Source organism: Ovis aries, chromosome 12 (assembly GCF_016772045.2).
Source record: "Ovis aries strain OAR_USU_Benz2616 breed Rambouillet chromosome 12, ARS-UI_Ramb_v3.0, whole genome shotgun sequence".
NCBI classification, from domain to species: Eukaryota; Metazoa; Chordata; class Mammalia; order Artiodactyla; family Bovidae; genus Ovis; species Ovis aries.
The window spans coordinates 28,224,945-28,239,326 of record NC_056065.1 but is presented as its reverse complement, the minus strand read 5'-3'; the positions used below and the strand labels follow the sequence as shown (position 1 = coordinate 28,239,326).

The window sequence follows — 14,382 nt, the reverse complement described above, 5'->3', positions numbered from 1 at the left end:
GCTAAAGCTGAAACTCCAGTATTTTGGCCACCTCATGCGAAGAGTTGACTCATTGGAAAAGACTCTGAAGCTGGGAGGGATTGGGGGCACGAGGAGAAGGGGACGACAGAGGATGAGATGGCTGGATGGCATCACCGACTCGATGGTCCTGAGTTTGAGTGAACTCCGGGAGTTGGTGATGGACAGGAAGGCCTGGCGTGCTGCAATTCATGGGGTCGCAAAGAGTCGGACACGACTGAGCGACTGAACTGAAGGAGCCCATCATTTCCTAAACAGAGGAACTGGTTCTGTTTGCAATCCTAGTTAAGACCAATCGCGTAAACCACGTAAATTCAAGTAAATAACCGGGGCTTCCTCACCGCCTCCCCGGGCGCGCCGACAGGGTGCGGGCGGTAGCGCGGGAACTCCCAGCTCCAACCTCGATAATCCCCGGGTGCACCGAGAAGCCTGACTTGTAGCCCACGGGCCTCCACGCTCCAGTCTAAAGCCTCACCAGGAGCGTCACATTCGTCCCCTCAAATAAGCAACCTGGAGAGTTTCTCTAGCCTTCGAAAGGCGGCTGACGGCTAGCACCAGAAATAATAGAAGCCAGACCTCGCCGCTGGCCTCAGCCTAGGGTCGTGCCGGGGTGCCAGCGGCGATCTCCGCCCGCAGGTGGGGGCGGGGCTCGGGGGACACCCAGGGCGCGGGTGTCCGCGGCGCGGAGATCCGGGCTTCGCGCGCTGGGACAGAGCTTCCGCCCACAAATCCCGTGTCAGAAGGCGGGCACACGGCCCCGTCCCGGCCGCGGATTGGTCCCCCTGGCAGGGCGGGGCCGTTTAACCCTGCGGCGTGGTGGGTGAGCGTGAGAGAGGCGGGGTTGTGGAATAGAGGCCGGAAGCTGCGAGCGTTTCCTCGGATCAGGCTCGTTGTCGCCGGGCCGGCTACGCTCTCGGTTTTCCACGTTTCTCTCAGGGACCCTCTGAGCGGACTCCTGCGGCGGCCGGGCAGACAGGGAGCCCGGATAACCATGAGCGTGGGTTTTATCGGCGCCGGCCAGCTGGCCTGCGCCTTGGCGCGGGGCTTCACGGCCGCAGGTAAGCGCCTGAAGGCGCGAGGCGGGGGCGCGGAAGGTCCCCAGCTTAGCTTTTGACCGCCCTCCGCCGCACTAAAGTGAAGGAATGAGGAAAGGGGAACTTGAAACTAAGTGAAGTTGCTCAGTCGTGTCCAGTTCTTTGCGACCCCATGGACTGTAGCCTACCAGGCTTCTCTGTTCATGGGATTTTCCAGGCAACAGTACTGGAGTGGATTGCCATTTCCTTCTCCAGCGGATCTTCCCGACCCAGGGATCGAGCCCGGGTCTCCCGCATTATAGAATTAAGGATTCCTAAATCCCTAATAAGGGATTAAGGGGCAGGGGTGCACCAGCGACCGTCTCCACAACGGTCGGAGTTGCGTGGGTTTTGACTCTGCTCTCCCAGGAAAAACATGGGAACCGGGTGGGCCATGATCCCCAGTCGAAAAGCCCTGTCTTCTGTAGGCATCCTGTCGGCTCACAAAATAATAGCCAGCTCCCCGGAAATGGACCTGCCTACGGTGTCCGCTCTCAGGGTAGGTGGGGTATGAGGGTTTGGGGAACGGGGCGGAGACCCAGGAAAAGGGTGGCCTGATGAGCTGAACCCCTGTGCTGTTCCTTGGCCGGCGCTGACCTCCCTACCAGGAGCATCACTGTCCTCCATCTTTCCTGGGGCAGCTCAGGGTGGTGCGAGTAGCCAGGCAGACCGACTTGGGTTCCAGTCCAGACACTGGGGTGATTAGAAGGTTAGTTGAGGTTTTGATGTGTGGAAAGCACCTAGCACATAGTATGTACCCAATAAAATACTCACTTTGCTTCATCCACTAGCTCAGTTAAGGTCCTTAGCTGAGGTACTTAGCTTAATCCGTTAAGGTATTTAGCTGCTCTTAGCCTCAGTTTCCACATTTATAAAATGAAGCCCACAGTAGTCACTTTGCTGAGCTATTCTGAGGCGTAAATGAGCATGTTGGGAAAGAACCTGGCAAGTTAGTTTTTCCTCTTTCTGAACAAAGAATATCCCAAGTCTTCACCCAAAACCTGAGCAGTGTGGGAGAGGCAGGCGGCAAGTAACAGGCAGTGTCTGGGCCTGGGATGGCAGGTGTTGCCATCACTAGAGGGCCTTGTTTCTTAGTGTGATGTCTTAGAGGAGTGTCCTCAACTACACCCCTGGACCACACAGAAACAGGCACCCTGATGAACAAGTGTCCAGGGTTGGGATAGAGCCCTGCTTCTGACCATTGGGCACCAGCATTTCACCTTTCCCTTTACCTGTGCCACTTTTAAGCCATGGAGATGTCTTACCTGGCAGAGGGGTGCCTTGGGTGCCAGAGAACTGGTGGGGATGGGGGACAGTGATTTCCTGTTTGCCATGGGGAAGCTTGTCCATGTCCAGCACTCACTTGCCCAGTAGCAACACTGGAAAACTTCGAGGCAATGGGGGTAGGGGCAAACTCTGAGGGGAACAGGGTAGGGAATTCCAGGCTGCCTTTGGCCACATGAGCTTGGAAGGGTTCAGCTGCTCCTGGAGAGGGCCAGGGCTCATGAGGCTGCCACACGGTGTGAGCCTGGTGGTCTCCTCCTGCAGAAGATGGGTGTGAACCTGACCCGGAGCAACAAGGAGACGGTCAGGCACAGTGACGTGCTGTTCCTGGCCGTGAAGCCACACATCATCCCCTTCATCCTGGACGAGATCGGGGCCGACGTCCAGGCCAGACACATCGTGGTGTCCTGTGCGGCTGGCGTCACCATCAGCTCTGTGGAAAAGGTGTCCATCTCAGCCCCGGCGCCCCTGTTGATGGGAGGAGGGGGTGGGTGCTGGTGGGACTGGCAGTTGACTCGGCCCTGTGCCTTCACCCCAGAAGTTGATGGCGTTCCAGCCGGCACCCAAGGTGATCCGCTGCATGACCAACACACCTGTGTTGGTGCGGGAGGGCGCGACAGTGTATGCCACGGGCACCCACGCCCTGGTGGAGGACGGGCAACTCCTGGAGCAGCTCATGAGCAGCGTGGGCTTCTGCACGGAAGTGGAGGAGGACCTGATTGACGCTGTCACAGGGCTCAGCGGCAGCGGACCTGCCTACGTGAGGCCCTCATATACTCACTCAGCCCTCTGGGGACCCTGGGATGCAAGATGGGCTGGCAGGCAAGCCTGGGCTGGGGTTGTCGCCCACCGCTTGGGTGAGGCTGTCTGGTAGAGGAGGTTGACCCTTGGAGCTAATCGTCAGGAAAAGACCCTAACGCGTGCCCCTGAGTACCTGCAGCCCCGGGGCTCAGTGAGTGTCTTCACAGGCGTTCATGGCCCTGGACGCGTTGGCTGATGGTGGGGTGAAGATGGGCCTGCCGCGGCGCCTGGCTGTCCGACTGGGGGCCCAGGCCTTGCTGGTTAGTATCTTCTCCCTGCGTGTTCTGGACCCTGGTGTGGGGATGGGATGGGATTCTTAGGGCTCTCTGAGCCAGGGCAGGGCTTGGTGGGGAAGCTAGGATAGGGACTGGGGAGGAGTGAATGTGGAGAAGCTCATCCCAAGGGGCACCAGCAGTTTTCTCCTCTAATGGCCGTTCCTGCCCTAGGGAGCTGCCAAGATGCTGCTGGACTCAGAGCAGCATCCCGGCCAGCTCAAGGACAATGTGTGCTCCCCCGGGGGGGCCACCATCCACGCCCTGCACTTCCTCGAGAGCGGGGGCTTCCGCTCTCTGCTCATCAACGCGGTTGAGGCCTCCTGTATCCGAACACGGTGGGTTGCTCTCCTTTTCCACCCAGGCCCTCCACTTGGAGCCAGCCCCATGTGGCTGTCAGTGTCTTACAGAATCTGCCTTCTGTGGCCCCATTAGCAGTGCTGGAGTCTGTGCTCTGTTAACCCACTTATTAGACTCTGTGAGCTTAAGGGTTTGCAGGCCTTACTTCGTGTAATTCTTACATAGTTCTGATAACTGAGGTTTAACTTTGATTTCCAGGTGAGGAAGTTGAGGTTTAGAGATAACAGCTTTCCCAAAGTCAAACTTTCCCAAAGTCAAACAGCTAGTAAGTGATGGAGGTAGGATTTGACTTCAAGTCTTTGACCCCCAATTCTGTGATTTTTTTTTTTCCCCACTCTCTCTAGCTGATCACAGATAACACTTGAAGCTCTGCATCCGTGTAGTAAGCCATACTTAGTTAAATAGCACTTCTGAGAAGCTTAGGGGAGTGTTTGGTTTGGGTTTCTAAGTTCGGGTGGTATCCAGTCAACAAGGGTTGGGGTTAAGTGGATGGGGAGACCTTGTGTATCTAGTTGTAGTTCCTTCAACCTCTTGGGGTTTTGCCTGCAGAGAGCTGCAGTCCATGGCTGACCAAGAGAAGGTCTCCCCAGCTGCCCTCAAGAAGACCCTCCTGGACAGAGTGAAGCTGGAATCCCCCACAGTGACCACACTGACCCCAACCAGCTCAGGGAAGCTCCTCACGAGAAACCCAGTCCCAGGAGGCAAGAAGGACTAAGGCAGCCTGGCTCTGCCTTCCCCTGTGTCCAGAGCCCTCGGCTGTGAGGGCCATGTAGGGCGAGGTGATAGAGTTTCAGTCAGCTTCAGGTCCTCATGATAAACCTCCTTCCATCTGTTAGACCCAGCTGCGCTGGTTTCCCCTCCTGTCTTGTGTTAGAAGATGCTATGAAGGGGTGGCTGGAAATGAGATGCAGCCCTGCAGACCTCACACATTTGGAGGAGAGGGAGGCTGGGACTTCATTCAGAGCCCCAGCTGCGTAGGCAGGCCTGGAGACCTTCAGTGGATGACTCCTTCAACTGAGGTCCTCCCACTGGAGCCCACAGCAGGGTCAGCTTGTTGCTGAGTCAGGGTGTACGAAACATGACCAGGACTTCTCGAATTAGTAAAAGGAAAAGAAGTGAGTGACTCAGACTTATCACAATCAGAAATGCACATCTTAGACTGTGTTATATTTAACTCTTGCTTCATAGGTGTACCACTGAAAATGTGTTGTTCAATGTTGCTAAGTTTGGCTGCTTTAATAAAGTTTTATTTTTTATTACCTTGCTTTTCTTATGCTTAATCTCAAATCATCATTTCAGAGAACTCGAGGCCCTTGGCAGGTGTTCCTGGCTTCAGCAGGAGGTTGCTATCTATAGGCAGGAAGTAGGGATGAGAAGAAATAAGGGTCCAGGCCGACAGCTGTAATGACACTCTGCTCCAGCCCAGCCCCTAGTGTCAGGTAGGCCAATGCTCATTCCCACTTTGTGGGGGTGGGGAGTGGGGGGCATCCCAGACAGAGGAGGAAGCTACCTGCCTTGCAGTGGGCCAAGCACTGCATCAGATCCAGACAAGTGCCCTCAGAGGGAGGAACTATTATCTTCCTCACTTTATAGAAGCTACTGAGGCCTAGAGGGGATAAGCGACTTACCCCAGTTGAGTTGCTGGTCAGTCCTGCAGTTTCCCTGTGCAGGCTGTGTGCCTGGTGCTTTTCCCCAGCAGCACCTGCCTGTGGCTTTGGCTTCAGCAGCAGCTCTGAGTTCACGTCTTAATTTCCACCAGTTTTAACTAGGTGACCATGGAGAAGTTACTGAGTGTCTCTGACCACAGATTTCATCCCTGTAAATACAGAGGTTATCCTTCATCAAAAGGTTCTGGTGAGTATGAAATGAGACCGTGTGGAATGGCTCAGTAGAAACATCTAGAACATGTGGACCCTGGTGCTGGTGGAGCTCGTCCTTTGCCCTCCAGTGAAGAGGGAGGGCAGCTGGGCTCCAACTCCAAACCTGTGAGCCCATGGGGCCAAAGTGACAAGTACGACAATACTGTCATCTTTAAGCGCCTCATTATACAGTGGCCCCTTGGCAAACCCTCTACATAAAGTGTCATGGCTTTAGGCTCTAGACTTTTTTAAGAGTAAGAGGTTACATCAGTGGCCCCTAAAGATGTTAATATCTCACCAAAGAAGATTTACAGATGGCAGGTAAGTGCATGAAGAGATGCTCAACACCATTAGTTATGAAAGTCAAGTGTTAATTGCTCAGTCATGCTCAACTCTGTGACCCCACGGACGGTAGCCCGCCATACTCCTCTGTCCATAGAATCTCCAGACAAGCATACTGGAGTGGGTTGCCATCTTCAATCAAAGCCCGGTGAGCTAGCACTTGACACCCACTAGTGTGGCGCTGCATTAAAAAGGATAATGACGAATGTTGTCAAGGATATGGAGAAGTTAGAACTCTTGTGTATCTCTGGTAGGGATGTAAAATGGTGCAGCAACTTTGGAAGACAGTTTGGTAGTTTCTCAAAAAGTTAAACATAGAGTGGCCAGGCAGTTCCACTTGTAGGTACCAATCTGAGAGAAGAAAATGTATCCACACAGAAACTTGCACATGGATATTACGGCAGCATTACTCAAAATAGCCAAGAATCGAAAATAACCCAAATGTTGGGAAACTGATGAAAGGATAAAATGTATAATACACACAATGGGTATTATTCAATGATAAATGGGAAATAAACATGCTACAGGCCTTCCCAGGTGGCTCAGTGGTAAAGAATCCACCTGCCAATGCAGGAGACAGGTTCGATCTCTGGGTGGGAAAGATCCCCTGGGAAATCCCATGGACAAAGGAGCCTGGAGGGCCACAGTCCATGGGATCGCAAAGGGTCAGATACAACTGAACCACTAAGAATGCACGCAAAATCAGATGATGGTGATGGTTGCACAAACCTGTACATCGTTGTCAAATTGTACACTTGAGGTGAATTTTATGGTATGTAAGTTATACTTTGTAAGGCTTAAAGGAAATATGTTTCCCTAGTTTAATTAGCTAGGAAGTGGTACCAGGACTCAAATCCATGTCTGATACCAAATTCTGTCCTTTCTACACCAAGCCTGCTGACAAGCTATCTTAGGTGACAGGATACTGTCCCCTCATCTCCTCCACCCCCTGCAGTGTCACCCCCTTCCCAGGCCTAAATCCACCACCATACATTTACTGAGGACCTCCTAATTGCCAGGCCCCAGTCATGCCTTGTGTGAGTCCACCTGGCTCAGGTGAGTCCTCACCTGCTCAGGAACCTCCTGCCCTTTTCTTCTGATCTTTGACCAGGTATGTACGGTCAGGACTAGGTTTCACCCAGGATGGCTGGGGCCCCAGTCCTCCAGGGCATAAGTAAAGAGGGCCTCTCTAGGGAAACAGTTCTGGTCACCTTTCCACAGGGCCTCAGGCCTGCCGCCTCAGCTGCCCGCCTTCTTACAGGGCTGACTGGCCAGGGACGGGAGATGCAGGCAGGCAGAGCCAGGGGCCGGCAGCTCCCAGTGGACACCCTGGCCAGAAGGTCTGGAGCGTGTGGCCTGAGCCACCAGGAGAACACCCAGATGCCCCCTGCAAGCCTCTCAGGAGTAAGAGCTGGTGTTGGAGGTCAGCGCAGCCTTTGAAGAAGCATGCTGAACGCTCTCTGTGCCGAGTGCCCTGCGAGGCCAGGGTGTGCCCTAGTCAGTGAGACTCAGTTCTTGTTCTGAATTGCACAAGGGCCGAGGACAGATGTGGACACAGGGAGGAGAAGTGGAAAACACGAGAAGGCAGAGGAAAAGGCAGCACGGACACAGGTAAAGAGTGAGGAAGGGGCCAACCAACCCTCTGCCCGCACCGAGCCCTCTCTGTTCCCCCAGCTAAACTCTGCAAGCAGACGGGCCTAGACCAGGTGCAACCCCCATTTCATAACTGGCTTCTCTCAGGACACCAACCCCCAAGCACTCCCGCATCTATTGCTTCAGTTTTGCTCTCCTGTGAAATGGGGGCATGAACCTCTGGCCCAGATGTTAGCAACAGTTACTTTGGGGAAGTGGGATTGAGGTTACTTTCTTGCTTAATTTCTTTCTTTATTTTGCTTTAGATTGTTGCTTACGATAAGCAGGCAGGATCTCCATGGTTGAAAGACTGAAAAATGTTTTCACCAATCCCCACAGGCAGGCCGTTTGTGGGACACAAACATACCCTCCTTCATCCTTGTTCTCATGTGGCCGTCAGTTACTAAGCAACTCTCTGGGGAGGCACACAGGAAAGCCTGACTGGGCCCCTTTCCTCAGCGTTCCCATGGTGTAGACAGGCCTTCCTCTGTATCTAACTAAGTTCTTAAAGCCTTGACTTGTGCTTGCTTTCACCAATAAATCAGAACATAGGCAGAATGGAAATCGTGTCAATGTGAGATCAGGAGTGTTCTGAAAATAAAATGTACCTCTTTTCAAGGTCCAACCCAGAGTGGATGGTATGCTACCTTTATGTAAGAGATGGGGAGGGAACTTTGCTGGTGGCCCAGTGGCTAAGCCTCTGAGCTCCCAATGCAGGAGCCTGGATTCAATCCCTGTTCAGGGAATTAGATCCCATGTGCCATAACTAAGAGTTTGCATACTGCAACTAAGACTGGTGCAGCCAAACAGATAAATAAATTTTAAAAATGAAAGTGGGGATACAAAATTGGGTGAGGAAAGCCTCAAGGCTACACAAGACACCAAGAAGAGAGGTACTGAGGGACAGAGGGAAGGAGGCAGATGAGGGCAGGTGTGGGAGTAAGATATCTCATTATAATCCTTTTTGTACTGTACTGATTTAGGAATCATATGAAGGTGTCACCTAGTCACCAAATACATGCTGCAAACCTTTAGGGGCTGCCAGGCTGCCCCAGCTGTGCAGTGCTCCAGCATGACACATCTCCCCGAGGTGGTCAGTCAGGGCTGGCGCTACCAGAGTGCCCCACTCTTGTCTTGAGCTGCATCCAGGAACACTCTGGGCATGAGCATGCCCTGCTTGGCAAAGGTAGACAGATGGGTCTTCTGGACATCAGTCTCTTTCTTCCACCTTAGCCCACTTTCTGGGTCATGAGCCCTCAGGATGGGCTGGAGCCTGGCTCTAGGTTCCTATGAAACCTCTGACTCCTCTCTAATGATACCATGTCCGTCGCGTGATAATCATCTGTTTTCCTGTCTGGTTCCCCTACCAGTTTGGGTGCTTCCAGCAGCCGGGGGCGGGCTGGGCTGTAGACCATCCCTCCTGGTCCTAGTGCTTGACACCCAGTAAACACAGCTGAATGCATGCCTGCAGTCATGAATGAATGGATGAATGACATCTCCCCTGCTTAAATGTCAGTTTCAGCTGTATAGCACAGGGAACTACAGTTAATATCGTGTAATAACTTACAATAGAAAATAATTTTTTAAATAATATACATGTGTATGTATAACTGAATCACTTTTCTGTGCACCTAAAACACTGTAAGTCAACTGTACTTCAATTATATATATATATATATATATATATATTTTTTTTTTAATGTCAGTTTGGGCTATTTCTTGCTGTGCCTCCTGAGGCATCTGGTTTACTGAGGTGAAAGCCCCATGCAGCTCACAGCCTGTCTTTGGATCTGGTAATCCACTGTTTGTTGGGTTACCACTTCCTCTTATTCAATCAGTGAGTGTTTACTGAGCACTTGTGAGATGCTCTGCTCATGCTTGATTGGCTGGGATGTGAGGGACACAGTGAATTTCTATCCTTGCCACTCTGTCTTGACGGCACCTCAGTTAGTGCACCCTGTCCCTCCCCCAGGGCTACCTGAGAGCTTTTTCAGCACGAGGACATCTCAAAGGTATAAGCCATTTCATATGGCTCTGGAGTCCTTTAGGTAAGACGGAAACACCTCAGGAATGTTTAAGTAAAAAGGGACAGGAATGGAAATCAATTTCCTAACAGTTTTCAATAGGACTTCCCTGGTGGCTTAGACGGTAAAGAGTCCTCCTGCAACACAGGAGACCGCAAGTGACGTTGCTTTGATCCCTGGGTCAGGAAGATTCCCTGGAGAAGGGCATGGCAACCCACTCCAGTATTCTTGCTGGAGGACTCCATAGACAGAGGAGCCTGGCAGGCTACAGTCCACGAGGTCGCAAAGAGTCGGGCACGACTGAGCGACTAACACACTTTCTACATGGATAAATGCTCTTCCTTGAAAATAAAACCAGAAATGCTCTCGGGGGGCTGCAGCAGCAATACTTTTGATGAGACATCAGAGACTTTTCCTTTCAATCGAGATACGTCAGTAGCGGTGATCTGGAGGTGCTGTGAAACCTCTGCACCTCTCAGTTACCGGTCACCCTGAATCAAAAGTCTGGGTTCTAATCTTCACTGGCCAGATGACCTCATGCAAGTCATTCATCTGCTTTGATTTCAATTGATTATTAATCATTAAAATGGAAAAATAGCACTAATGGTCTGCGCTTCTCCCAGGGTGGTCTCTGCTTCGGGTAAAGCCTTCGTTAAGCCTGAGTCACAGCGCAGCCTGGTGGCACCTTGGCAGATGACAGCATTGCCCTGACCCGGAGGTCTGTGTCCGCCCCCCACCTCTCACCCGCAATGTCCTCCTCTCCCCCCAACCTTGCCCCTTTCTGCAACCCCACAAGGCAAGGTTTCCCCTTCCCTGAGAAGGGAAGCCTGGCCAACATTTCCTATCAAGGAGCATTTTATTTATAACCTAAAACAGAAACTTCCTTAATAAACTAACATATTTTCTTCTAAGTGCCGGGCACTATATTATATGTGCATTACATGTGATCTCATTTAATCTTTAAATGAATAATTATGATGTAGCTACAATTTCCCCATGTTACTTATGGGAACACTGAGGTTTAGAGCTGGTAGGAACAAAGTCAATGAAGGGAAAAGACTGGATGCTAGAAACCAAGATCCTTTTTCTGAAACACTGAACTGTCCTGCCTCAGGCGGGCACAGCTGCCCTCACTGACTGACCTGAATGAGGGGTCTTCCTGCCGGAACACAAGGAATGACCAGAAAACTAGGCTGGGTAGGGATGCAGGCAGGGGATAAAGTGCAGGGGTCCCTGGCATGTGCCTGGGAAGGGAACCCAGAACACAGCGGGGTTGGGACTGGCCTCATTACAGCCTTCACTGGGGAAGGGGATCTTGTTTCGAGGGTGTCAAGCCATTGGGAGACCCACTCAGAGAAGTAAACATTTTAATATTTCACTTTAGTATGGAAACTAATATAATTGTCATTTTGAATTAAGAGAAAGGAAATGAGAAATTGGTTATTTATGGCTTCCTTTTCCAAAGCCATTGCCCACCTCTCCCCCAGAAGGCTCCCCTTGCCCAACACGCGTGGGCCTGTCCCCATGAAGCCCGCGCCCCACCCTCTGTTCACACCACCTCCTCTCCTGCAGGTGCCTCCCCTCCCCCGGGCTCTTCTGCCCCATCTCCTTCCCCTGCTCCCAGCCCTTCACGGGTCCTTAGCCTCCTGGACCCCACTCTGTACTTCTCTTGTGAACACACTACTATGCTTGTTAGTGGTGCTATTGAGCTGGCAAGGTGCTGTCACCCATCACGTCCAATAGGATTCTCACAGAATCTTAGGAGGCAGGTGAGGAGGGTATGGGCAACCCCATCTCAAACAGGAAGAGCTAAGGCCACCGGGGGAGCCGAGGCCAGAATTGCAGCTATTGGATTCCAAGTCCTCTTTCCAGTTTTCCCCCACTCATTTCACAGACGGGTTCTCAGCGACAGTAGGTAGGTGGCTCCTAAAGATACCCTTTAGAAGGTAAGCCCAGGAGGAAGCTTGTCCTGGCTGGCCAGACCCGTCCCGACCGCTCAGCTGCCGAGGGAAGGCTCCTCAGCGCCACTGGAGGGCGCTAGGCGCCAGCCGCTGAGCACCCAGGCTGTGTGATTCCCGCTGTAAAAGCCGGAGCGCCTGTGCTCCGGGGGAACACCGGTCAGAAGCAGGAATTCAGCTTGGTGCGTTGCGTGCTGGCTGCAGTATATGATTTCATGTATTCACGTAACAAGTGAAAGTGAAAGTCGCTCAGTCGTGTCCGACTCTTTGCGACCCCGTGGACTGTAGCCCTCCAGGCTTCTCCATCCATGGGATTCTCCAGGCAAGAATACTGGAGTGGGTTGCCATTTCCTTCTCCAGGGGATCTTCCCGACCCAGGGATCGAACCTAGGTCTCCCGCATTGCGGGCAGACGCTTTAACCTCTGAGCCATCAGGGAAGCCCACGTAACAAAAGCAGCTTAGTATTGGTACAGAGGGAAGCACTTGCATCTTCTGCTGGGCCGCCTTAGCCCTCTTCCCCCCAGCATCATCTTCTCTGGTGAGAAAAGCGAGAAACCTGGATGCCTACACCTGGGTTCCTCCCCTGGGTGTCCCAGGCACTTTCTCAAGCGCCCCAGGATGCAGGCTTCTCAGAGGTCATCTCAGTCAATACATACCATACACACCAGTCTTGCTCAAGAAGAAGCCTTGAATAAATACTTGGCTGCCTGATGTAAAAAGCCAACTCATTGGAAAATACCATAATGCTGGAGAAAATTGAGGGCAAGAGAAGAAGGAGATAATAGAGGATGAGATGGTTGGATAGTATCATTGACTCAATGGACATGAGTTTGAGCAAACTCTGGGAGATGAAGAACAGGGAAGCCTAGCATGCTGCAGGTCATGGGGTCACAAAGAGTCGGAAACAACTTAGCGACTGAACAACAGGGGATGTAGTGTACAACGTGATGAAGGTAATTAACACTGCTGTACCATTAGAAATGAACATTAAGAGAGTCCTAAGAGTTATCATCACAAGGGAAAAATGTTTCCCTATTTCTTTAATAGCTTATGAGATGATGGGTGTTCACTAAGCCCATTTCATGATGTGTGCTGTGCTCAGCCGCTCAGCCGTGTCCCACTCTTTGGGACCCCATGGGCTGTAGACTGCCAGGCTCCTTTGTCCATGGAATTTTTTCAGGTGATAATACTGGAGCAGGTTGCTGTTTCCTACTTCGGGGGATCTTCTTGGCCTAGGGATTGAACCAGCATTTCTTGCATCTTCTGCATCAGCAGGTGGATTCTTTACCACTGTGCCCCCTGTGAAGCCCATTTCATGATGTATGTAAGTCAGATCATTATATTGTTCACCTTAAACTTATGCAGTTCTTTATGTCAATTATATCTCAATAAAACTGGGGAGAAAAAAGTGGCTTTGAGAGTCAGATTACTCAGTGGTCCTGCGGCCTTGGGTAAGTTACTTACTTTCCAGGCTCCTATCTGCTGCATAAAGATGATAACTGTCTCCACCTTGAAGGATTGAGATGAAGATTAGATGAGATAAAGGGCTGGGCTTGGTGTCTGGCAGGAGGTGAGCGCTAATGACTGGAGGTTGCTGTTATTTTTACTACAATCGTGCAGGAATCTGAAACTCAGGGAAGTTAAGCAGGGCAGATCCAGAGCCGGGGCCTGGTGGAGCTCAGGCCCAGGTGTGCACATGGCCCCTGTTCCCTGGACACCACTGGCTCCAGACCTGGTTCTCAAACCAGCCCGTCACCTGCCTTTTTTTTAACTAAGGGAAATGTAGAGGAAACTAGCATTTCCGTTTCCAATCTTATTACCCTTGACTCTCGAAAAATATGGGCCCCAGACCTATCCTTACCCATATGCCCGTCACTATTTGTGCTCACCCCATCTCCGCCACTGGAAATGGCTTCTCCTTGTCTTTCCCACTTCTGTAAATGTGGCAGATCCTCATCTCCAACTTAAAACCTCAGAGTCAGTGATTCCAAGCCTCAGCAGTGTGGGAGCCACTGCCCAGAACTTGAGAAACAGCTGTTGAACTGAGCTGACTGTGGTCACAGCCAACATTCCCAGGTATCCACGGAGACAGACCAGAAAAAAGATGAAGACCAGAGGAGAATACCTGCGTGATGACCAGTCAATGTATGTTCATTTAGAGCTAATTCAGTCGGTAAAGAATCTGCCTGCAGGGCAGGAGACCCGGGTTCGATCCCTGGGTTGGGAAGATCCCCTGAAGAAGGAAATGGCAACCCACTCCAGTATCCTTGCCTGGAAAATCTCATGGACAGAAGAACCTGGTGGACTGCAGTCCATGGGGTTGCAAAGAGTCGGGCACGACTGAGCGACTAACACACACATGGACACAGAAAACGCAAATTGTTCAGGTACTGGACTCTCTGCGGTTTGGTGTCAGTACCCCAAGCCACTCAGGGCAGACAGGGTAGCTGGCTCTCCTGGTGCCTTGTGCTTCCTCAGCTGAGTGAGGATTCAATGGGAGGAGGCATAAAAGGCACCTGGCTTAGTTCGAACCGCCTGCTTTTATTCTCTGATTCATTTATTCAGTCTGCTCACCAGAGGCACCACTGTGTGCCCAGCCCTGGAGCAGCAAATGTTATCAGACCTGGTCTCTTCCTCCCCGATGGGGTTCCTGATCTAGTAGGGAAATGGACACAAAGAGATCACCACAAACTCCAGATTACAAGGTGATAAATGCTCTGATGGGGGCAGTGAAGCACCCTGGGAGCAGAGAGGTGTT

At 51.8% G+C, this 14,382-nt stretch overlaps 1 protein-coding gene across 3 annotated transcripts; it reads left to right on the top strand.

The window, feature by feature from the left end:
- The first annotated feature begins 846 nt into the window (after window positions 1–846).
- PYCR2 (pyrroline-5-carboxylate reductase 2) lies at window positions 847–13,035 on the top strand. Of its 3 annotated transcripts, XR_009595668.1 has the most exons (9): window positions 847–1,076; window positions 1,520–1,590; window positions 2,640–2,819; window positions 2,914–3,135; window positions 3,344–3,436; window positions 3,623–3,786; window positions 5,108–5,247; window positions 5,568–5,662; window positions 10,289–13,035. XR_009595668.1 is itself a non-coding variant. In XM_060396055.1 (8 exons), the coding sequence occupies exons 1-7, from the start codon at window positions 1,010–1,012 to the stop codon at window positions 5,211–5,213; spliced, it is 903 nt and encodes a 300-aa protein (XP_060252038.1). In that variant the 5' UTR covers window positions 847–1,009; the 3' UTR covers window positions 5,214–5,247; window positions 5,568–8,263. The 3 variants fall into 3 exon arrangements, 2 of the variants coding, with proteins under 2 accessions (XP_060252038.1, XP_027832111.1); XM_060396055.1 differs by lacking the exon at window positions 10,289–13,035 and having other exon boundaries at window positions 5,568–8,263; XM_027976310.2 differs by lacking the exons at window positions 5,108–5,247; window positions 5,568–5,662; window positions 10,289–13,035 and adding an exon at window positions 4,358–5,067.
- The last annotated feature ends 1,347 nt before the right edge of the window (window positions 13,036–14,382 follow it).